This window comes from Xyrauchen texanus, chromosome 25 (assembly GCF_025860055.1).
Source record: "Xyrauchen texanus isolate HMW12.3.18 chromosome 25, RBS_HiC_50CHRs, whole genome shotgun sequence".
Taxonomy (NCBI): Eukaryota; Metazoa; Chordata; class Actinopteri; order Cypriniformes; family Catostomidae; genus Xyrauchen; species Xyrauchen texanus.
The window spans coordinates 24,758,707-24,782,827 of NC_068300.1; the positions used below are offsets into that span (position 1 = coordinate 24,758,707).

At 37.0% G+C, this 24,121-nt stretch overlaps 2 protein-coding genes across 2 annotated transcripts; both read right to left on the bottom strand.

Moving 5' to 3' along the window:
* Positions 1-1,039: 1,039 nt before the first annotated feature.
* LOC127619063 (troponin C, skeletal muscle-like) lies at positions 1,040-3,573 on the bottom strand. The gene is made up of 6 exons (XM_052091794.1): positions 3,463-3,573; positions 2,381-2,432; positions 2,125-2,268; positions 1,820-1,934; positions 1,602-1,738; positions 1,040-1,491 (listed from the first exon to the last, which is right to left on the bottom strand). Exons 1-6 carry the CDS (start codon positions 3,463-3,465, stop codon positions 1,460-1,462), a joined length of 483 nt encoding a protein of 160 aa, XP_051947754.1. The 5' UTR covers positions 3,466-3,573; the 3' UTR covers positions 1,040-1,459.
* Positions 3,574-3,663: 90 nt separating this feature from the next.
* tnnc2.1 (troponin C2, fast skeletal type, tandem duplicate 1) lies at positions 3,664-20,469 on the bottom strand. Its single transcript, XM_052091793.1, has 6 exons — positions 20,321-20,469; positions 13,818-13,872; positions 13,469-13,612; positions 8,006-8,120; positions 7,276-7,412; positions 3,664-5,762 (listed from the first exon to the last, which is right to left on the bottom strand). The coding sequence occupies exons 1-6, from the start codon at positions 20,321-20,323 to the stop codon at positions 5,731-5,733; spliced, it is 486 nt and encodes a 161-aa protein (XP_051947753.1). The 5' UTR covers positions 20,324-20,469; the 3' UTR covers positions 3,664-5,730.
* Positions 20,470-24,121: the final 3,652 nt, after the last annotated feature.

Here is a 24,121-nt window from a genome sequence, read left to right on the forward strand (position 1 = left end):
AGTCCCTGTTCAAAGTAACAACGTGAAACATTAAAAGCTTTAAAAAAACAGAATGCATGCACCTTTGTCAGCAATAAACACTATATATGTATTGAGGCTGGTGAACTTCGAGAGATTTTACAATTGTTGTAAAGTTTGTAAACTTGCAGAGTGATGCTAAATATATCGGAGATTATTTAGCGAGACTGGCCACTTCTATTAATGTGACTTGGAGAAATTAACGGTCAACGGATGTAGAAAGGAAGTCCCGCCTTACAGGTAAAAGAGCCAATCACCTTTTATGTACAGATATCGCCTGTCAATCAACTCGAGATTTTTGTTTTTAGCGTAATCTGAGGTAAAGAAGCATAATTTACGATACCAGTGTTGTCAGATTTTACTGCTGATTTGAAATATGCTTTTTTAATCGTAATCTTGACAAACCATTTTGAAGATTTCGGTCTTTACACATTCGAGTATACTAGCTTCACTTTCATGACTGGTAATAGCTCCAGTGGAGCTGGAGATGACAAAAAGTGGACTGACTTGCTGGAAAGACTTTGACTATATTCAATTTTCACTGACTTCTAGGGCTAGTTATATCTTAGCTATGCATTTGTAAGTCACATTAGGACATTGTAAAAGTACAAGCCAGATCAAGTTATTCATTATGTGTCAGAAGCCATTCAAATGGCCACTTTTGAAAGTTTAAGTGTGAATTGAAATACTTTTAGATGTGTAGTTAATTTTTTTAGCATTCTTAATGTGCAACCTCTTAATGTGCAACTAATACTCAGTAGCCATTGACCATATAAAAAAAGACAACTGACTGATTTACACACTTTTGTACACAGCACACAGAAAATGTCATCTTGATCATTTATATTTCCTGAAATGTGCAGTAGAAAAGGTGAGCAATTTTATATGGCTAATAGAATATTATAAAGGTTTGGCGTTTGTGGCTAAAATAAACAGTGAGAAGAAAAAAAAGAATGTTTAATTGATAAATTCCTCAAAACAAAACCATACAATTCAAAATGTCAGACCAACTAAACATGAGTATGTTTTATTTTTTATTATGTTTTCAAGCATTAGTTCTTCAGTACAATGAAGTGGTGGCTTTAGCATTGGTCAATGCAGCGATAACAAGCTGCTGATCTAGACTAAATCTAGACTTAACACCCACTAATGTGGGGTCTACATGGCACGTGCTTCAAGCGGAATAAGAACCACACCACAGCTTGGCACCTTGGGTCTTGCATTAGGGTCAGGGTCAGAGCCCAAAATCAGGAGCATTGTGGGCTGAACCTTGGCAAATCCCACAAAGGTGTTTGTCTGTCTGCTGAAGAGGCAAGATGGAGGTTTGGAGGCGGTGAAGCAGATAGAGGATGAAAGGGGAAGGAGAGTTTGAGTGGCATTAAGAGGGTTGGGTTTAATTCGGCAGGAGTGAGAAGGGGAGGAATGTCCATGAGTCCCTGTTTTACTGCACGTTCTCCATCATCTTGAGGAATTCTGTGGAAAGAAAGAAGGAGGCATTTAGTGTTATGTGTTTCAATTCTACATCATACTTGATTGGATTCCCTTGTATATGTGGTAATGTAATTTATAAAACATAAACATACCATCAAAGTCCAGCATGCCATCGTTGTTTTTGTCTCCATCTTTAAGCAGCTCATCAATCTCCTCATCCGTGATGGATTCACCGGTGCTGCGGATGATCTCAGCAAACTCGTCTCTGTCGATGTAACCATCACCATTCCTGCAGAATAACAGTGAAGTGAGTTCGATATTGGGCCACCATCCAAAACAGGTGTACACAAGAACATATCAAATGACATACTTGTCCAGCACACGGAAGCATTCAGCCAACTCTTCTTCACTCTTGCCAGCCTGGTCCTCCTTTAGGAGTCTCACCATCATGACCAAGAACTCTTCAAAGTCGATGGATCCGCTGCCTACAGTTTTCCATATTGAAGAACATCAAATGTTTGATTTTCATGTTTAATAACTATACAGATCTTATAATTAATCTGTTATTAATGTATGCATATGTTATCACTTGGTGGGATGGGATAATATGTGGAAAAGTGTCTTGAAATGATTTCAGAGGGCCCATTTATGTATGTATTTATTTATTTTCCCTACCGTCTTCATCAACCTCCTCAATGATTTCTTCCAACTCCTCTCTGGTTGGATTCTGACCCAACATCCTCATGACGGTACCCAACTCCTTGGTGCTGATATCACCGCCACCATCGGTGTCGAACATGTCAAAGGCAGCCTTGAACTCTTAAAATTGACAAAGAAAACTGTTTAATGGAACGGAAAGATGTTAAATATGTATGTTAGGCAAGAACTGCAAAGAAATATTATAATCTAATTTGTCTGTTTGTACACTCACCGGCAAGCATCTCCTCGCTCAAATATGAGCGGGCCTCCTGTTGCGCGTCAGTCTACAGAACGACATGGCGAACGGTTAATTTCAACGGGTCACTTGTATATAAGGTTCCATTTATTTAACATTATTTATCATGAACTGAGAATGAACAATACTTTTACAGCATTTACTAATCTTGGTTTAATGTACTAATGTTAGTTTCAACATATAGTAATACATTTTTTAAATCAAAAGTTGTATTAGTTAACATTTGTTAATGCACTATAAACTCACATGAACTAACAATTAACAATTGTTTTTTTTTTAACTAACTTTAAGATGAATACATGCTGTAAAAAATATATATATATTGTAAATTTTTTGTTCATGATACCTAATGCATTAACTAATGTTTACAAATGGAACCTTATTGTAAAGTGTTACTGAGTCATTTGTTTTTGTTTTCCAAATAATCTAATTCAGCCCATGCCTATGTTGTCCTGTGTCAAAACAGGGTTGTAGGCCCTGCAAACAGCAGTTGGCGCCCCAAACCCCCCTGCTGGATAATATTGTAACTATTTTAAGGCCCAACAAGTAATCCCAACAGTCAGTGACTGTACATGGTAATTCCGAAATAGGACCCTTGGAATGTGTTGTCTAAGCTTTTAGGTAACTCATTTAACCTGCTGACCAGTTGCATATCAAATAGCATGATATCCACCACCACCACACACTTACTGATTTTTGGTCCCTCCCATCCCTTTCTGTTAAAGGCTAATTCATCCCAACCATAAATTACTGATATGTGTAAAACTCTCATTTATGTTTGAGGAGGAAAGTTTCTAAACACACATGCTCAAAATACCATGTTATCTCATTCCATTTGAATTTTTATTCTTCATAAAAAAATTTTTAAGAAATGCACACAAAACCGAATGGGAACTGTTAATAATGTTTGATAGTAGCCTATAATATATAATAACAACAGATATAATTTACATTGACAGGCCTAGGTGTAATTCGGAAAGGCTATCTGATTACTTTCTGACTATTAAAACACTTGCACATTTAATGTATTCATGCGTTTAGATTATATAATCTCTTACCATGGTTGTGGATTAGCCTCCCTCACGTATCCACGAGACAAGCAGTGGTCAATGCGATCGCACCTCAACAGTAAGACTAGACGTCAAGTGACAGTTCAGACACACTTTAAGCAGCCCACCCAAGACACGCCCAGCCCCGGTCCAGATTTAGAATCTTGAACTTTTAAGGGTTCTGAGGCCCCAAATAAGCCAATCGAAATGTGAAATGTGTAAGCAATGGTCGGTCTGTTAAAAGACGGGAAAATTGTGTCTACATTTATTCTGCTGTATTTACTGCCTGAAAGCCTATATTAATTTGGTTAGAGCGGGAAAAGACTAGATTGTGTCAGTATTGGAAATGCTGATTAATTTATTTGTATCTTTTGAGTCTGGTGTTTTGCTGTTGTTGTTGTTGTTGTTTGGAATATGTAAACTATATGTAAATATTATCAATTGGGCCAAAAATCCCTGGGACTATATAGTTCAGTGCAGGAAAGACTTTGCTTTTATCTAGTTCTGCTCAAACCACGTTTGTGAGAACTAAGTATCACTTCAACTTTCACAGCTAGAATGTCTCATATTGTTATAATTATTTAAGTAAAGTCTTAAGTGTAAGGAATACTATAAAGCTTTTTCTAAAGTGTACAGATGGGAATTCATTTCTTAAATGGTGAGAGCCTATAGTGTTCTCCCATTTTAGTCAAGCAGAGAAACCTTAAACCATTTGGGAAATTGCTGTGTTGCAATTCGTTAGCGTTCCCTGAATAGCATCTCCACTACACTCCGCCCCACCCAAATGGCAAAAACACAGGTAGTCCACACACTGAAGACACTAAACCTGACACTCCTTGTATGGGATGTGTTTCCTGAGTGAAGAATCATAAAGACGTGGATTGGAGGAGAAGGATGCAGAGCGAACCCGGAGGAGGGAATTGTGGGCTGTATATACCCTCAGGCAGAAATGGGGTGATTCAAAAAATTTGAGGGGTGATGTGTACCATAAGAACAAAGAAGTCCTGGTTTACTGCCTGCCATCTGAATGATTTCATACTGCCTCCTAAAGGATGGAACTGAATTAATATTATGGCATCTAACCATTGCAGCTGTGGAAATTGTATTTGCAGCACTGGCATGAGATACATCTATAAAGACAAAGAGGTGTCAAAAGGATCACATGATTTTCCAGCTAAGAAGACAATTTGGACATTCAAGCTTGTGCCTTGTTTCCACCACAACAACATACTATGTATAGAGTATATATGCAACTTGCATGCCTTTACTGCTGTGGCATGAGAGGTTGCCATAAGGAATCAAAAGTGGTATTTTTATGACCTTGCATGGTTATGTGAAGACTTTAAATATTATGTTGTTTACATCAGTAGGCAGAGTAAGTATGAAGAGAGGAAATAAATATCTCAAGTGACCAACTGAAGAAAAAATCAATACAAACTTCAACATGCGTTTATGGATCTATTCTTGATTGCCAAGCAAATTGCAAATTGCAAATTGGTTTCGACATATGGGGTAAATGGATGGGGCAGAATGAGGGGGTAATGACATGATCTTGGAATGGCACGAGGGTGGGTGATAAGATCACACAAATCTCAGGTATAGTTTCTAGAATTGTAACATTTTGATTCATAACAAACTTTCTTTAGGCATGAAAGTGAAAATACTATAGCTTAAATGATCATGTTAAAGCATTGAATAAATTAGCTTCAGTTTTCACAGAAATCAAATGAAATTAGCACAAATAATGAGTAGTTTGGCCAAAACCTCATGCTCTTTCATTTTAATAGGTATATGCTGCTGACATGTGAGCTAAAGAAAAGAGGATATTTCTTATTGCCATGACAACACAATATTGTCAAATGTTTCTGAGAACAATAATAATGCAGGGTTATTTTGAAACACTTCATGGGTGGGGACGAAGTGAAGAGGGTTAAAAGAAGCTGGGATAGTGTCTTGGGAGAGAGCAGGTGTAGTTGTGGACAGCTGGGGGCAAATCATGGTGGGTGGGAGTATAGGGTTTGTTGCTTCCTCTTCAAAGTTATGGACGATTATTTATGTACATATTCAAAGTACAGTCACTGAGGGGCTTTGCCGAGGAGACTACACTCATCCACCATATTCTCTGTCTTTCAAAGCCAATTCCAGTCCACTTTTACTGTTAAAACTGGGGGGTTGTGCTCCTCAATACTCTTTTCTTATGCAGGCTTTGGCATGGGTTGTCCTCTGCTTAGTCCCACTTTGGGTGGGTTGAATTTATATAATTCTTTGTTTTTTTTTTTACTGGACATTCTCCATCATTTTCAGAAACTCTGAAATGAAAAGGGAAAATGAAATGTCAAACCCACGGCATGGTATTTATGATGTAATACTCTTTTGAATTAGTTAAGTCAAAAAATACTTGCCTCTCACTAATATCCATGACAACAGAAGCATCAGGGCAACATTTTTTATAAAATGATGTTATCATTAATAGAAAGTACGTTTTTTTAATTAAGGTGGCAATTATTACCTTTATGAGGGAATATTGTGTTTTTAACCATATAAATACAAAACAATTCAGATCTGAACAATTATGACCAATTATGACAAATATGACCTATAAAATTAAACAATCATTAAATGCACAATAGCTGAAATAAAGCAGAAGATTAGATTTTTACAGCTCTATACTATCTAACAGTATATTTTACTAAAGTGAATTCTGAGAATTCATATAAAATCACTTCATATTAGCTTTACATTTCAGGTCACTATTGTGTCAGCGCTGGAACTAAGCACGCTGTATAACTGGATAGGCCTAGTGTATTATAATATAACGTACACACACTGAGCACTTTATTAGGAACAGCTTGCACCTACTATTCATCAGATTATCTAATCAGCCAATCCTTTAGCAGCAGTTCAATTAATACAATCATCAGGAAATTCAGTTAATGTTCACATCAACCATCAGCAAGGGGAAAAATGTGATCTAAGACATTTTGACCGTGGCAATATTGTTGGTGCCAGATGGGCTGGTTTGAGTATTTCTGTAACTGTTTATCTCCTGGGATTTTCACACACTACAGTCTCTCTAGAGTTTACTCAGAATGGTGTTAAAAACAATAACAAGGTCAAACCTTAATGCTCTTTGTGAACAAAGACTTATGTATTTTTGCACATATTCAACTAAATGGCTGTCACTGCATTTACTTGCACATTATCAATTTATCCATGTTGGACTGTACTGTTATCTGACTGCCATTTCTTTTGCACTGCCATTTTACATTTTTTAAACTATCAAGTCCTTTAATTTCTATTCTTATATATTGTCCAGTACCTTTTAATTGAATCTGAATGTTTTCTATATTCATGACTGTGTAATTGTATGTTGGTATGTCATGTGTAATTTTATGTCGCCTTGTACCCTGCGCCTTATCTTGGCCATGTCGCGGTTGCAAATGAGAACCTGTTCTCAACCGATTAACCTGGTTAAATAAAGGTAAAATAAAAATAAAAAAAAAAATTAAGGTGGATGGGGTACAACAGCAAAACACCATGTCTTGCACTTTATTAGGACCATAGTGTTCTTAATGAAGTGTTAAGTGAGTCTATAATATAATTATAATATGCTAATATGAAGGAATATAATTAAATACATCAAATGTTTAACAAAATATACAGTATAAAAGCATTTTTGCCTCCACATTTGAAATATTTTTGTCCTGAGCCCTGGATCATTTTTGACCTTTGTGTGTGGGTATTTGTGTACAGCTATGGATCCTTTTGATCCCACTTGAGGGCAGCACAGAACGCATTGTTCATGAAAAGTAAATAAGATACCATCAAAATCAATCTTTCCATCTTTGTTTGTGTCTGCATCTGCCATGAGTTCATCTATATCTTCCTCTGCCACTGGCTCTCCAGTGGCATGCATGATATTTCCAAACTCCTCACGATCTATGAAACCATCTTGGTTCCTGTTTAATGGGACAAAATGGGGAAGAAATCAAGTGGTGACTCACAGTTCATTTAATTCCATAATGCACTTAAAGACAAATAAGACATTCAATTTAAAAATACCATATACCATATATACAGTAATTGGCATTTCAATATTTTCATTTATTAGGTAAGGAAAGGGTGGTTTAAAACACTGTGGTAGACATCATGCTTTCCAATTTGGTCAGTCCTATAGAGTCACACCTTCTGCAGATCTTTAGCTAAAATGTCTGTATACATCATCTAACACCCTCATGTCCCTCCAAAATGTATGACATTTTCCTGTGGAACATAATGTCAAAGCTGATCTTTTACATAATTAAAATGTATGGTGATTACAGACTGTCAATTTAAACAAAAGTACTTTGTTCATGTCTTATCTCACCTAGATTATAACAAATGAGCCAAGACAGCTAACTGTACTACTAAACTTTAAAAAAGTTTAAAAAATCAAGTTCTTATCCTGATTTTTTTAAGCACTTTTTGTGGACATGACAGATTAAGTCAAAGACCACAACCCTTTTCTCACCCTGTTGTTACTTCTATTTGGTGTGGGCATTGGGTGACATACTTGTCAAAGACACGGAAGCATTCCGATAGCTCCTCCTCGCTCTTGCCAGCCTGGTCTTCCTTTAACTGCTGCACCATCATGACCAAGAACTCCTCAAAGTCGATAGTTCCACTGCCTGCGTAAGCAAATCTTAGATGTGATACAGGAAGACACAAGGAAAAGACAATGCTGAATGCAAATAATGCATTGTAGCTAACAGAATGCAAATAAAAATATAAATTGGGGTCAAATCAGTTTTGAAAAATTTAAAGAAAATTGCCAAATTTTAAAGAAAAGATCTGTCAGGGGCACAGTAATTGTTTTACATAGTAATCTTGTTACTTTGTTGGCATGTGGATTTCAGACATACAAGGATTTATTTTCTAGTGGACAAAAGTGGTAGTAAATCTTTCATCTTTCATTTACAGTTCAATTAACTTGCTTACAATTTTAATTTGCATAAACAACGAAAATTGAAGTGTGGTACACATCCTCAGAGTGTTCTGTTGTCCATGTGTGCCTAGTTTTAAAAATATTTGGACATTGCAGTCACAAGATCCAACTAGATATTATAGAACACACCCAAAAAATGTATAGGTGGCAATCTGTAAAAAATTAAAAGCCATATGACAGATTGATTCAGGAGCATGTAAGGATTCAGAAGAAAAATAATTATGTTAGAATTTGCAGTTCCAGAGTTAAAAACCAAAGAAACTATATATTATCTTATTATAGCATCACCCGGCCAATTCACACAAAATTTGGAAGACAACCTGTATGTGGATGCCAAATTTCATAATGATCAGACATTCACAACACAAGTTATTAGCTGCTGATTTGCTACTGGCGCCCATTTTTGTTGAGTTGTCCAATCAATATTTTAAGGGCAGGTTAGCACATAACCCAAAAAACATGCATACTTCCCTGATCATGCTGTTAGTTCCTTCAAAAAATCTTTTGAAGTTTACAATGTTTCAATAAGTTTAGACTTTGCGTTAAGAAGATATGACAGTGAATTTGTGGCTATGATCAAAAATGAAATTACTTTTTGTCATGGAAGAGTTAAAAAAAGTACATTTTTCTTAAAATAAAAAATGGAGGAGAACTTTTCTGGACAATGATAAAATTAGAGATATACATTTTGTTTTGCTTGACTTCACTTATATGTTTGTTAATAGCCAGGATTTAGGATTTACTGTATGTTTTAAAAAAAAATTTAATGGACCTCACTAATATTACCTAAACAGCCTTGGTTTGCTTGACACATTGTGATGTGGTTACTACTTTGTAAAGAGTCAGGATCCTGGCATCTTGTTCGGTCTTGTTTACAGTTTTTTGGTGTCAGCATTCTAAAACCCATGCCATGTTTTCCCTTGTTATATGTGAGCACATAGCTTCTTTTTGTGTTCACTTGCCATGTGCTCTTCTTTCAGTTCTTGGTCTCCTACTTTGCCTTGTTATTAGTTTATCTGCTTCATCTGCTTCCCTCGTTATCCTCCTTCCCTATTTTATCTCTTTGTGTTTTCTGTCTTGTACCAGTTCTTTATGTGGATATTACCCTGTCTAGGTTTCGGTTTGGTAGTTTCCCTTCAGAGTCTTCCTGTCTTGTCGAATTTGTCTGTCGGTTCCTGCCCTTGTGCCCGTATCTCTGTCCCTTCTGGCTTTCACTTACGTGGCTGGTGAGGTGTTCTCTTCCAGTCTTGCCTAGTGGATTGCTCTCTGGCTCTTTATCCATTAGCTATGTCTGCTCATTTCACTGCTAGCACCCTGGATGATTTTATTTGGCATTTAGGAATCTTTTGTTTTGGTTTTTGCCCGTTAAATCAATTGTTTTGTTGATTATTGCATTTGAGTCCTCAGCCTTATACTCCAACCTTGACAGTGAAGTATTGCTAGCTTAAAGCATATATTATGGTGATGGCCCTGCAAATACTGCTTCCTCAGATTTTCACAACTTATCCTCTTCTCAGTTCCACTCTTTGGAATAATAGGGTTATAGTTCATAATATGTATGTCAAGATTTATTAAATGCTGAAAGGCATGTCTTATCTAATTAATCATTTTATAATTAAGCTGATACTGCGATGAGACTAATCAAATTCAAAGCAGTATTGTAGTTCTTTATCCAGGTCTTTATCCGAGTGTAGCAACAAACTTATTATATGTATCAACATCAGTAAGTTTAACCCTTGGATGGTCTTAACGAATAAGTCTTTACTTTGAAATCTGCTGGGTAAAATTAACCAATTTTTTATTTTCAGTTTCAAAAGCCTGTAAAAAAGGCTCTGTTTGCTCAATAACCTCGAGGTTTATAGCTTTTGTTGTAGAGGCTTTTTAATTGTTAGGTTCTGATTAACTAATGGATGAGTAAACCCCACTTAGTGCCACAAATGATGAGGAGACAAATGTTCAACTTAATCACTGTGTATTGATGGTTGATGAATGGACCAAAGATGTAGATTCAGTGATATACACATATATGTATATATAGAGATAGAGATATAGTTTTGTAGATTTGAGTTTTGATGTGGATGTTACATCTGCATCAATCATCACGAACAAACAGGATTAAAAATCTTTTCAGCTAACAGCTCACACAGCTTGAATGTCATCTCTCACGATCTTCAGGAACACCTTGGATGCCCAAGGCTTTATCTGCAGTGGAGAGCAGAATAGTTAGCTCTGAGCCATCATCTAGGAGAGTGAATGTGTCCAAGGTGCTATCTTCATAATGCAAATTTACAGGAACTACTTTGAGTATAACACAACCTCCGATAGAGGGTTTATCCTGAAAGAATCGATCTGGAGAGGAATTTGTCAGGCAGCTCTTCTCCACGTTAGCTGAATCCTCCTTCTTGGATGCACTAACATTAAACTCATTGAGAGGGTGAAGATGGGTGCTTGGCAGAGTTTGCAGGACATTTTAAGGTCACATTGAGCTGCATGGTGCGACCTAGCACAACGCCAACAAAGATTGTTGCTACAAATCCAGGTCCTGACTTGATCGGAGGTAAGTTTAGCAAAGGAGGCACACTGACACAGTTATTGATAAATCTTATCACAGAAAGGACAATAACGTCTCACTTTAGCAGGCTTAGTTAGTGAAACAGAATCTTTACGATAGACAGGAGTCTCACTCTGGGATTCTCCAACACAATGCGAGATGGTCACAGTTCTCTTTGCAAAGTCTGACTTAGCATGCAAGCCCTTAGACATCGGCTCGGCATCATAGCTATGGCACCAGGTTTTGTAAAAGAGCCAATTCGAAAGGTCAACTAGATTAGTGCCAGGTTGGCTGAACATTCTCCAGGTTGGAGAAGCTTGCTCAGCAGGTGCGCGACATGAGACCCACATCTCAACTCCAGTTCACCGTCACGTCCTAAGGTTCTCAGTAGGCCAACTAGTGACTGCACCTGGAGAGCAAAACTCTGGAAGGTGGAGATATCACCTCGCTTTATGTAAGGGTTCTCAAGGACAATAGCGATTCTCCTTAAGGCTAGCTGATGCGGTTGGCCGAATTTCTCATAGAGCGCAGCCATTGTATCAGTGAATGGGGCAGGTGAGTTCAGATAAGCATCTGGTATTATTATAGCCTACTCAAGCTTAAGAATATCCACCAAGATCTGCTATTTATAAAGTTCAGTCCTGTCTGGATGGAGAAGATTCTCCAAGGCTTCAGGCCGACTGAACTTGGGGATCGTAGGGGTAGGTCCACTATACACATGTTCAGACCCAAAATAAAGTGCTAGTTCATAGGTTGGGCTCTGACTTTTGTGCTAAGACTAGAGGACTTGAATAAGCAGGCACTGAAATGAATCATGAGAGAATAGGCACTGTCTTATGGTTGACAGGTAAGGGCATGGCCTTAGGTATTAGTAACCCCTGAATGTCTTTAGTGATAGGAGGGGGAGGACGTCCAAAAGCATCAGAAGCATAAGGCTGAAGAGGGTGTGACTGAGCTGCTGCAGGAACAAAGGGATCGTTTCTAGTCTGTTGCATTACAGGTTGGTAAATAGTGGCAGCCGTATCAGACAGGGCAAGGGCATCCACCCATGTACTCAGGTTATTGTTAGGCTCGCATGCTGAGGAGGCTTATAACCCGGGGACATAGTCGGTGATAGTCGGTCCAGATCACCATGGGGGGGGGGGTGTTGAGTAAGGTTGAAAGGATGGGGGAGGAATCTGGTGGACAGGTGCCTCATAGGTGCATGAAACATCAGGCTCAGTGACCATTCTGCCAAGTGTGTATTGCACCTCATATCGCGGTGGATAAACTGGAGGGTGAGTACATCGCTTAACTTAATCTCCTCCAATAATCTTGTCATCAGAGTTCATAATGTCAAAAGGGAATGCTCAAATCTGTCTCGATGGACCAATTTTGTTATAAAGGCTATTGAACTGTTAGGTTCTGATTAACTAATGGACGAGTAAACCCCCTGGCTGTCTGTCAGAGCACAAATGATGAGGAGACAAATGTTCAACTTAATCTCTGTGTGATTATGGTTGATGAATGGACCACAGATGTAGATTCAGTGATATACACATATATGTATATATAGAGATAGAGATATAGTTTTGTAGTTTTAAAGTCAATGACTAACATGTGGATGTTACATCTGCATCAATTATCACAAACAAATTGGAATAAACATCTTTTCAGCTAACAGCTCACACAGCTTACATAGACACAGCCAATAGCAGCAGCTTAACTAATTATACTGCTCACTGCAATACTGTTACCATGGCTACAGTCTCAGAATAAAAGTCCCTTTGGAGGAGCCTTTAGAACAGCTTTGTTTATAAATACATGACATTTTAAAAACATTACATTGCCAGGTTCAGATCACGTCTGTAGAGCGTGTCAAACTTCAGGCAGAAAATGTAAAGTTAAGTTAATGTAAATCAGTGTTAAAAGTTAAAACAGGTCAAAATGACATGTGAGTCCATCCAAGGATTAATTGAATCATTCTTGGTGATCTTCAGTGTTATGCTTTTGGGACGTCAACGTTTACATCGACATAAGAAAAAAAACTGCAATCAAGATATTTCATGAGGTCTTTAAACAAAGCTGCTGCTAACATGCATGTGTTCTTACAGAAAATACACTTGATCAGATACACTCACAACTATCAGCTACACATGTTTATTAGCGTAATATTTGTGTACCAGAACCATGTTCAATCATAATAAGGACATATTAGGCAAAATATTAGCCTAACATTCACTTTAGTTTAATATTTTTTCCATTCAATTAAAAAGTGAAAGGTCTAACAGTCAGTCGCTAACATTCTGCAAAACATCTCCTTTTTTGTTCCACAGAAGAAAGAATGTCAAGCAAGTTTAGATGGACAACATTATGGTGAGTAAATAATAACAGAATTTTCATTTTTAGGTAAAGTAACCATAGTACTGTATAATGTATGACAAGGCACAATTACTTAAGTAGGCTGCTTTTCAACCCCTGGGATTGATTTAATGACTTACCATCTTCATCTACTTCTTCAATGATGGCATCCAGCTCCTCTCTAGTTGGGTTCTGACCCAACATCCTCATGACGGTACCCAACTCCTTGGTGCTGATATCACCACCACCATCAGTGTCGAACATGTCGAAGGCAGCCTTGAACTCTTTAAAGTGGAATGAAAAAAGGATTTCAGGATGTGAAAAGCTGCATTATCAGTTTGACTTTTTTATGTTATCAATTTCAAAGGAAGGAAGAGTGATTAAAATGTTCCCCAGTAATGGGCTCCAACAACTTTTCAGACTGCTCTTCAGCCACATGTAATATGCTAAATCTCAATGAGCTTGTCAATGGCATATTCACACACTCACCAGCAATCATGTCCTCACTCAGGAAAGAGCGGGCATCAGTCTGGGCATCAGTGGGCTAATGAGAAAGAGAAAGATTACTGTATGAGAGCACCATGGGGTATATCAGAGTACAATGAAAGTACAAAATGTCTTCCTTCATAATTTTGAACCACATTTGGTAGATGTTTTATCCAAATCAAAAGTGAATTCAAAGAATTTATTTGATCAGTTTGTGTGTTCCCTAACCCATGATCTTGGTGTTCCTAGTACTATACCCTACCAGTTGAGCTACAGGAAACCCAGAAAACGTTCAAGGGGGATTTACAAAAAATGTTATGGATTTTGAGTATTATAATGCAGGAAATGTATTTCCTGAATTATTAACGAGAAAACAGGTGGGCAGTAAGTGAAATTTCAGCTGTGTGAACAACACACAGTTTATACAGTGAAGAAAACAACACAGATATGGATTACAAGAGTTCAAATGCGAACTAAGGGATCTCAATATGTGTTTAAAGATTGAGTATTAAACTATATTTAACTTGACACAGCGACCTAAACATTTTATTTTTATGACGCAACACACCCGAGACGCGACACAAGCATGTCTAACGCAGGTCGTATGGTAGGGTGACCACCTGTCGCAGTCCCGAAATTGGAAGCTATGTCCCGCGTCCCGCAAGTCATAAGCAGTGTCCCGCATTTCAATTTTGTCTGTATAATGTTTTCTCTTTATTATTATTTTGGCATCATTTTATTTCATCATCCTTTAATTACAAAATCACTATAAAAAAAGTTAATAAGAAAACACTGAACATGCGCAGCGCAGCCTTTTTTTCTTGCCAGAGCAGGAAAACACTGGAAAAAAAAACTGCAACAGAAAAATGGGTCTATCTTAAAATTTAAATGAACATTTAATTAGAACACTTTTGAACTTCCCTTATAAACACACATTTTACCACGTCCCACATGACATAATGAAGCCTTTAAAACGGAAGCTTTATGCATGCTATATAATCTATTAGACAACGTCACCTTGCATTACAGATGATTGAAACAAGATACAGAGCTGTGCATGCAGTTTTCAACAATTGCTTGCAAAAAACATGATAACAATCAACACATAATTGTTTTTGATAATGAACCAGTAATGATTAGAAAATGAACTTCAGATTTCACCCCAAAAAATAAATAAATGACCAAACGTAAAATCAAAATCAACATTAAAAACAGTTAATAACCTTGCAAATAGTAAAAGTATAAAAGCTCATTAATTAAGTATGGTGCATGCTGGGAACATCAGCTTTGAAAAGTAAAATGTACTTATTTAATTTACCTGTGAAATTTACTCAAATTAGTGAATACATATGACAAGCCTTTCTACTTCAGGATTGGTACATGATGACAAATTGTAAAGATAACAAACAATCATAAATAATATTTCCTCCTCGTGGTTGCTATAATGTGGTTCGCTCTCGGTGGGGCATGTGGTGAGCGGTGGATGGCGTGAAGCCTCCACATGCGCGATGTCTCCACAATAACGCACTCAACTAGCCACGTGATAAGATGTGTGGATTGACGGTCTCAGACGCGGAGGCAACTGAGATTCGTCCTCCGCTACATGGATTGAGGCAAGTCACTACACCACCACGAGGTCTTAGAGTGCATTGGGAATCGGGCATTCCAAATTGGGGAGAAAAAAAAAGAATATATTTTTTTTTAAACGTGTTACTAACCAATTAACACTCCTTTCATTAAAAATTTGTAAAATATATAATGGGTCTGTTCCAATACTTTGTGTGCTGCCTAGCTGTCTCTTGCCTACATAGGCAGCTTTCTTCTTTGGTAGAATCCTGACTGAAAAAGAGCCTCTGAAGAGACTGATTTTGAATGCTCATAACAGGCAACAATTCAACGCATCATTCAAATAGCGCTCATCACAGACACCCTGATGGAAACTCGAATCACAATGGATTTCAATACAGGTGACGTGAGAGGAACAACGCAATACTCTACTGAGGATAACCATAGCACACTTTCTCCTGAAATAAGCAGTTTTCTATTATTTTTAACTATTGTTTGTCAATAATTTTCAGTATTGAATTTATTTATTTTTTGCTTCGTCAGCCATCTTTGATTTATTTTTTCACAGAGCAGTGTGTTCTGGGTTCTGGATATGAAGATACCTTAGAATTGGGCCTTTTTCACAGCCTTCGCATTGCGCCTAAGATGCCTTAAAATGCTGCCTCCAGAGGCAGCTCCCTTGGTTTTGATACAGACCAATATAAGATAAAATACCTTATATATAGAAACATATATAGAGAGCTTTCAAATTATTTTTGTTAAGCAAAGAATGCATTGCTCAATTGTTTTTAGAGAGTTAACGTCAACAAATTTGTTATTACTAATCAACAAATAACGTTATTAAATAAATAAATCAAGTTATTACTGTACATGGCTTTATGAAGAATGGGTCAACACTTTCTTTACTGTGTTTAGTGTTAAATAGCTAGACCTATCACACGTATTATAGGCTCTGTTTTAGGCCGCTCTTTAAAAAGTTTGAAGCATAATCAGTAAATTAGTAATGTAATCCACAAAAGTAACTGTAATCTGACTCTGCACATTGTTAAATTATAAAATGTAATATAATCCAATGACAAGTACTTCAGTTTATCTAATCTGATTATGTAATCCATTACTACCCTACACTGAATATAATATAATTTAAAAATATTTCGACACCACATTTAAAAATGTATGACCTTCATTGTACTAAACAATTAAATGTTAAACCAAGTGGGATTCGCAATCAAATGATGCAAGAACTTTCACTGAATTAATTTCAATTTTACTTGCTGTTTTTGCTATTATTTGGGTACAACTGTTCCAAGGTCATTTAAGTGGATATTTAAAGACAGTCACCCTCAAAGGAACAGTTCCACAAAAAATGAAAATTCTTTCATAATTGTATTACCCTCATGTCTTTCCAAACCTGTATGACTTTCTTTCTTATGCAGAACACAAAAGAAGATGTTGTAATGAAAATTATACCACAGTTAGTTCCGGTCCTCGAATCTGATTGGACGAGAGACATTCCATGAACACTGATGGTGTGACAGCATTACTGTGGTGTGACGCTTCACTGTGTGTATCGCTACGCTTGTGTTCGTGCTGTTCTAAACTAAAGTGTAAGCATAGTGCCTATGTGTTAGGAGTTACTGTCTTTATTTTTTAAATTACATATGTTAGCCAGCAGGTGGAGGCAAAAGATCATTTTTGTGTGTAATGAGCCAGTTGGTGAGTAAAGTTGGCGGAGGACATTGCTGTTTCTATAATGAATGATATTTGTGCACCAGCAACCCCGAAATAGAGAGGAATACCCCACTTGGATATCTGTATTCCACTGAGAAAGCTGACCTTCAGAAAGCTGTAAGCATCTCTGATTAGGTGTGGCAACAGGTGATCGCACACGCTCCATCTCTCATATAAGCAATATCACATGCTATATGGGCCCTACATCAGGACTGCTGTAATTACCTATCGATTGCGGCCGAATCACAGCAGTGCTGATGTAGGGCCATATCGCACTCTTGCTCGTGTGATATTGCTTAATTAACAAATAATATCAACGCAATGAGAAAATCTTAAACAGCTTGTAAACACGCAAGCCACTGTGAACGAGTTTCTCTTAATCATAACACTCATGAAATGTCATGCTTGAAATTGTGTGCTGGTTGTATCTTTCTTTAAAACAAAATGCCACTTGGTTTTATATTTTGTCATCTATTACAATAACAAAGTACATTAATTTGTAGGTGTGCATCAAGTGTCCAATTATCATTCAATTTTGGATAACCTGAATGTAGTCAGAGTGGGTGGAGGAGGTGGAATGGAAGCAGGTGGTAGATTCGTAATAAGATTGACTAAGAAATCTGCAGTGGAATACACCAATAGATAAAGGTTCTTCCAGATACCAACAAAATGAAGAACATGTGCAGAATAATGAACCGAAACACAGCAATAATATATATGAATGCCACTATCATTCCACATTTTACATATTTTCTGACAAGCTGGGCACAGGCCAACAAATCGACAATGAAGCCACTTGAAATTTTTATTTAAACGTACCCTCAATGTTTTAGATCAGAAACCTAACACATTTTACAGCTGGCAAATTTTAAATAAACAGACTTCTGAGCTGGGAAAATGTAGTTAAATATGCTAATCTTTGTCTTGTTTTTAAGATATTAAATAATATTGCCCCTCCCCCACTTAAAACATTTATCATGCAAAGAACAAGCACTAAAGTTATTAGAGGTACCACAAGAGGAGACTGCATCATTCCATTTGAAGAAGTACTTCCAGTCAGTCAGCATTCTCTGTAATAGCATCTAAAGAATGGAATTTAATACCAATGCATATTAGAGAAAAAAATAAGAGCTCATTAAGAGCTAAAGCTGTGACTAAACAGCTGAAGCTGTGAAGCTGAATCAATGACCTTTTCTGCTACCTTTTTATTGTTTGTTCTGTCTGCTTATCATTGATCTTTGTGTTATTTTTATATGTATTTTTTTTAGGTATGTAGTGTTGCAAATTATTTATGGCTGTGTTCCATTATTTGTTTGGTGGGTGTGCATTGTACTGGTTTGGGTATTATTTTTAATGCATTATCTGTATGTGATATTTGTGCTGTTTTTTTATTTAAATTTCAGGTTGCCTTTTTAAGAACTGGCCAAGGACAACAGATGAAAATTTGACTTAATGGCTAACTCTGGCTCATTTACAGTAATTTTTTTATTTTTATTAATGAGCACTGTCCTTGTCAAATAAATAAAATAATTTTTAATGTATTTTACGATCCACATGTTCTCAAATGAGACAGATTGTGGCCTTCTATTTAATGTTTAACAGTCACAATTATTCCACAATATCTATGTTGTTGATATTGGCAATAATGTGTTCTTGTTAAAGCACATTTGCTGTATTCTTTCAAGAAAGTTATTGTTTAAGGTGTTTGATAAATGTACAGACCCTGCAAGTGGAGGTGGAATCACAAGAGGTCTGCCAAAAAACATGTGCTCATATACTCTATGCACTTTGCACAGTATCTCATATACACTAACAGTGATAAATACCTTTGTCAACAACAGAAGTAGACCATCATTATAACAACACTTCTTGTTTTTGTATATACAGTTGGTTGGGTTCCATGTATGGACAAAAGCTCAACTGGTAGAGCATTGCACTAGGTGCTAGATAACACCAAGGTCCTGGAAACACATAATAATAATAAAAAAACATACTGTGGCGGAACGGCATGCCCCTCCCTTGAATTATCTTCTCTTCTGAGGGCCGTTGCTGAGCCAAATTCTGACTTCCAAGAATTCTTATATTTAGGGGTAGGTGTAGGGGTAGGACTTGGGTGTTGGGACCAATGACTCCCTAATATGGTTAGGGTTAGGGGTGGGGCTTTAGGGATATGGACCAATCATGTAGTGGGGAGTTAGAATCTGGCGGGCAGTCAGATTTCGGCACATCACCGGATCCCGCTCCATTATACCTGGACCTTGCACTATCTTCGCTCACCGACCTTCTCATAGACACATTGCACTGCAAGGATGCCAGATTCCCCATAATTCTTCACACTAATTGTCCATAGACACTTTATGCCCTTTTCTGATCATTTTCTGTTATTATTATTTAAAATAAAAGCCTCTCCGATGTCTGAAACCACACTCGCTGTGTCTGTCTCTTGCTCATCCCACCACAATACCTTTAATGCATTGTAAGTCACTTTGGATAAAAGTATCTTGTATGTAAATATCTGGAAACCTCACAAAAGGCATTACATTACAAATTACATTTCCTGCCTCGTATATACATGCTCAGTAGATACTAAAGATATTGCAAATGTCAAAGTAAAAAGATTATCTCAGCACTGTAATAAGCTCTATCTTCTCTGATGATGTAGTTTACTACTTTTGTCCAGATACATAAACAAGGCCAAACCCTATCAAGCCAACAGCAAGAGATTGCTTTGAAATGACAGGAAACGAAGAGAGTGATTTCACCAACCTTTTAGAATGTATGTTCTAAATACTTAACAGTATGATACTTTTAGTACTACAAATAAAGTCTGACAAATTGATTGATGTTTCCCACCCTGTAATTTTATAAATCACCAAGTATGTTTAGACATGTCCAGTAATAGGCACAGCAAGTCCTCTGTTTGTTTTGAGCAAATTCAAGCCTTACATTTTTCATAGTTGAACCCCAGTTGTGAAAATATAAAAAGTAGCATTTCTGTGCCTACATAACTAGCTAGATGTGTAAGTGCATGCTTTCAAGTTTCGTTTGACCATGCTCATGTACTATTGACATATCCAATGCTGTGTTTCATCCTCAGATTCAAGATCAGACTTGTGTATATACTGTATCCCTTTTGTGCTCTCACGCTACAAAGATCAGGCACTGAATGAAGCTTATCATCCATATTAAATCCATTCTAAAAATCTTACCATACTGAAGACTTGATGGTGAGATCAAAGAGTATCTGAAAACAAGAGAAGAAAATTGTTTTGATCTTCCTTCCAGCAGCCTTCCTCCTAAATGTGTCCAGATAGACAAACTTCTACAGACTCTGCTAATAAGACCTCTCATATTAATCTCATCTTTTTAGACAATGGCCAGGATTGGACAAGATACTACAGACAAGGAACTTGTCAACCAATGCCTGTGCAGCCAAAAGAAAAGCTCAACCCACCACCTTCATCCCTGTCTAATCCATCATCACCTCTATGTGCCCTCTATCGTCCCATGTTTAGCTGGACAAGTGTTCTAAATTATAACCCCCCTAACAAATAAGGAAAGCAATGAGAGGTTATTGAAGCAGTGGATTAACAGACATTTCAGAAACATATGCTGGCTACACTATCGCACATGCAAAGGAACAAACAAGCACACTGTCCAGTTGTGGCAAGAGGACAGGGGTAGAATTTGTTCCATTACCCGCATGCTTGCATTTCTTCACCTTATCTGTCAATAAATCACTCCCTTTGGTTGTGTATCCACAACCGTGCTCTGTTAATGCCTCACTTGGACATCCTCATCATTACAGAGACAGCAAGAATAATTTTGCTCAGTTTATAGCCCTATAACTGATAAATGCATTTTTGACCGATGTGTTTCCTTTGTCATTTCTAATGAGTATTTAGAATAGCGGTCTCAATTTATGAGTAAAATAAGGCATGTGGTAGATATTCCTTGCTTTTTTTATGTTTTAAAAAGCCATGTCACTGCAAAGTTTCTACAGAAGGACTACAACTGTCAGATTTGCTAAACTTGTAGTTGTTTTAGTCACACAAGGGTTTCAAAATTCCCATTTGAGCTATGACTATGTGTAAATTATGTTCTTCTAAACACCCATTAGAAATACAGGTGGGTAAATAGGGTGAAAGCTTACAAATAACAGGCCACATAGAACATAGCTTCTATTGAGAACATTAAAAAAGATGTGGCTCAGTGTGTTTTGGCCCTCCCACAATCCTCCCACTTTGGGTATTTAATATTGATCAGAACTGACAGGCGTAGTCACATTTAAAGTAATTTATAAGGGAGTTGTGCTATCAGATTGTTATGTGTGAATTAGGGCTGTCAGTTGATATATTTTTTTTAATCATGATTAATTGCATATTGTTTTGTAGTTAATCACGATTAAACACAGATTTTGAAAATTTGAAATGTGAGGCCAAATATTCTTATTTTCCTGTCAAAATGCATTTATTTCCATCTTAGGAAAGAAAACAAAGCAAAATATAGAATTTAATGCTTTATTTACATTTTCCAAACAAAGCCTTAAACAATATAAAGATAGAAATACCACCTATTCAAGTAAAAATTAAACATTTTCCAAATTCTAATTGGGAGGTTGACTTATTGAAAGAATTAGTCTCCATAGGTTGAGTTTTCATTCATATTTTTATTCATTTCATATTTCTATATTCATCATTTTACATGTAAAATATTTATCTCACAACATTATTTATGCATTTGCGTCTGCTGGAATAAATGCATTTATTCCTTCTCTTTCAAAATACACCTACTTGCCACTTCAGATGCAGCTTCTGTGCCACCTTTACTGTGTAAAGATGGCATTAGTAGGCTACCCATAGGTTTAGTATTCATTGCAATGGGCGTTAAATCTCTTAAACTCTCCTCCTCCATTGCTTGTTTTGTACATCAAATAATAGCACTAAGAGGTCATTTCTCCACAATTTTATCCCCCCTGAGGGAAGTGCTGTTGTGGTGTGTGTGTCACTGTAATGACTCCATGCGGACATATTACAAAGGTTACTTCCTCCCAACAAGTATTTATGCTGGTTTATGTTGTATGGATGGTAAGTGCGTTAATCGCGATTAAGAAAAATTAATGCGTGGTATTGAATAACACAATTCCTTCTCGTGTGATATTGCTTGAATTACTAGCTTGTATTTCTGTGTATACTAATGTCTGTGTACAAAACACTACAACTTATTTTCCCCTCCCACTTTTAGTCAATTCCTCCGTTCATCTTTTCTTCTTCTGCATATCTTTCTTCTATGTGACAGCACAAGAAGTGACCTTGTCCTGTCTACATGTCATTACCCTTTCATGCCTTATCTAGTTTCTCATAGTAATCCTCAGACTGCTAGAGTTTCGTTGCCTTTGCAACTATACTGTATCTACTCACAGGTTGTGTCTTAGTATAGTTAAGTATGATATAAATGCTTAACACTCCCACACACACTTCACCAAATGTAATTCACAAACAAAGTCAAATTAAAGCCATGGTATGTAGAGATGCCACAGCCATTTGTAGTCTAATGTCATGGTCAAAAGCTAATATGATTAAAAGAACATATTTAGCCGGGTGATGCTATTGTGAAATTACTGTGAGCATGACCGTGTCAACCACTGATTGAATCACTCTCTCTTTCACAAAATAATATGCACAGGAGGCACCTAACTTATTATAATGACAAAAAACATCATTTGGTAATGCTTCTCAATCCTATATGTTAACATGAATGCATTGGTTATTATGAACTAGCAATTTTTGTTTTCTTTTTATCTTTTTTAAATTTTTAGTTATCTTGGTTAAGGTTTATTTATAAATATATTACAGCCTGGAGAGGTGGGGTGTCCAAGTCACATCAGCTACTTACTGGGATACTCAGTGCTTGGCCCACTTCGCTTCTCCAGACTGTATATACGACATCAATGAGACCCATCATTCAAGCACACAGGTTTTCTTAACACTGCTACGCCAATGACACCCAGCTCTACTTGTCTATCCAGCCTGACAACCCCACTGTAACTGCTCGGATCTCGGACTGCCTGACAGGACATCTCGGCCTGGATAAGCTTGTGATCTGTCTTTTATTGTCATGTGTAAAACAGAAGGAAGTGCTCCACATGATGTCCTTTATTTTTGCAGCTAATTTTGCAATTATTTTGTGATACTTGAATCTTTAAAATACTACAAATATTAAAAGTAAATAATATTTATATATTAAAATACTACTTATATCATACTTATATATTACCATATACTGTAATATATTAATACTTCACTGTAAGTGTTGGGTCTATGCGAGCCACCTACTGACTGCTGTCAGTTTTAAATGACTGCTACGCCCCTGCTTTATTATGCCAAAAGATGACATGTTAATTGAAGTAGTCAGTGAGTTGTGAGGGGGAAAAACAAAACAAACAAACAAACAAACGAAAACTTAACAATTGCATCTCCCCTCCCTTTAAAGTTTCCAAATCTAATGACTTTAAAACTAATGAGGTGTCTATAAATTTATGATGGTGAATTTGATCAGCAGAGTAATTATTTTCACTTTATGGTATCTGTACATAAAATAATAAATTACACAGTGAAAAGGGAGTGTCCTGTCAACAATGTTTCCAATTATCAAGTACTGCAAGGCTAGCCCCCCTGCTGAAAATTACCAAGCCCTTCGTCCATATCACTAAGGCAGACTGTGGTGGTGGGACTTTTTTTTACAAACAGTAGGCAACCCCTGTGGGGTTCAGATATCAAGCCTTTATTCTTCACGAGTGACTGATGTCACTCTTAGCTCTCCAAGAGGCTTTAGATGAGCTACATGACAGCACCATCTGCAATTTCTCTCCCTCTTTGCCTTCATGTCCTTAGCACTCCTCCTTTTTCCTCACTCTATTCCTGGACATTCTTAAGGACAACAGCTGAATCTTGGAGAGCAACTAGACATGTCGCAAACTAAATAAGGAACGAGTTGTAATACACCCTCCC

Bases quoted from the DNA above. Each gene is read 5' to 3' on its own strand.
- LOC127619063 (XM_052091794.1), bottom strand. The intron at 2,269-2,380 runs GTGAGTGTACAA...GTCAATTTTAAG, and splicing joins GAGCGAGGAGATGCTTGCCG to AGTTCAAGGCTGCCTTTGAC. The intron at 1,492-1,601 runs GTATGTTTATGT...TTCTTTCCACAG, and splicing joins TGGCATGCTGGACTTTGATG to AATTCCTCAAGATGATGGAG.
- tnnc2.1 (XM_052091793.1), bottom strand. The intron at 7,413-8,005 runs GTATGTCACCCA...CCCATTAAACAG, and splicing joins TGCTTCCGTGTCTTTGACAA to GAACCAAGATGGTTTCATAG. The intron at 5,763-7,275 runs GTATCTTATTTA...TTTTCATTTCAG, and splicing joins TGGAAAGATTGATTTTGATG to AGTTTCTGAAAATGATGGAG.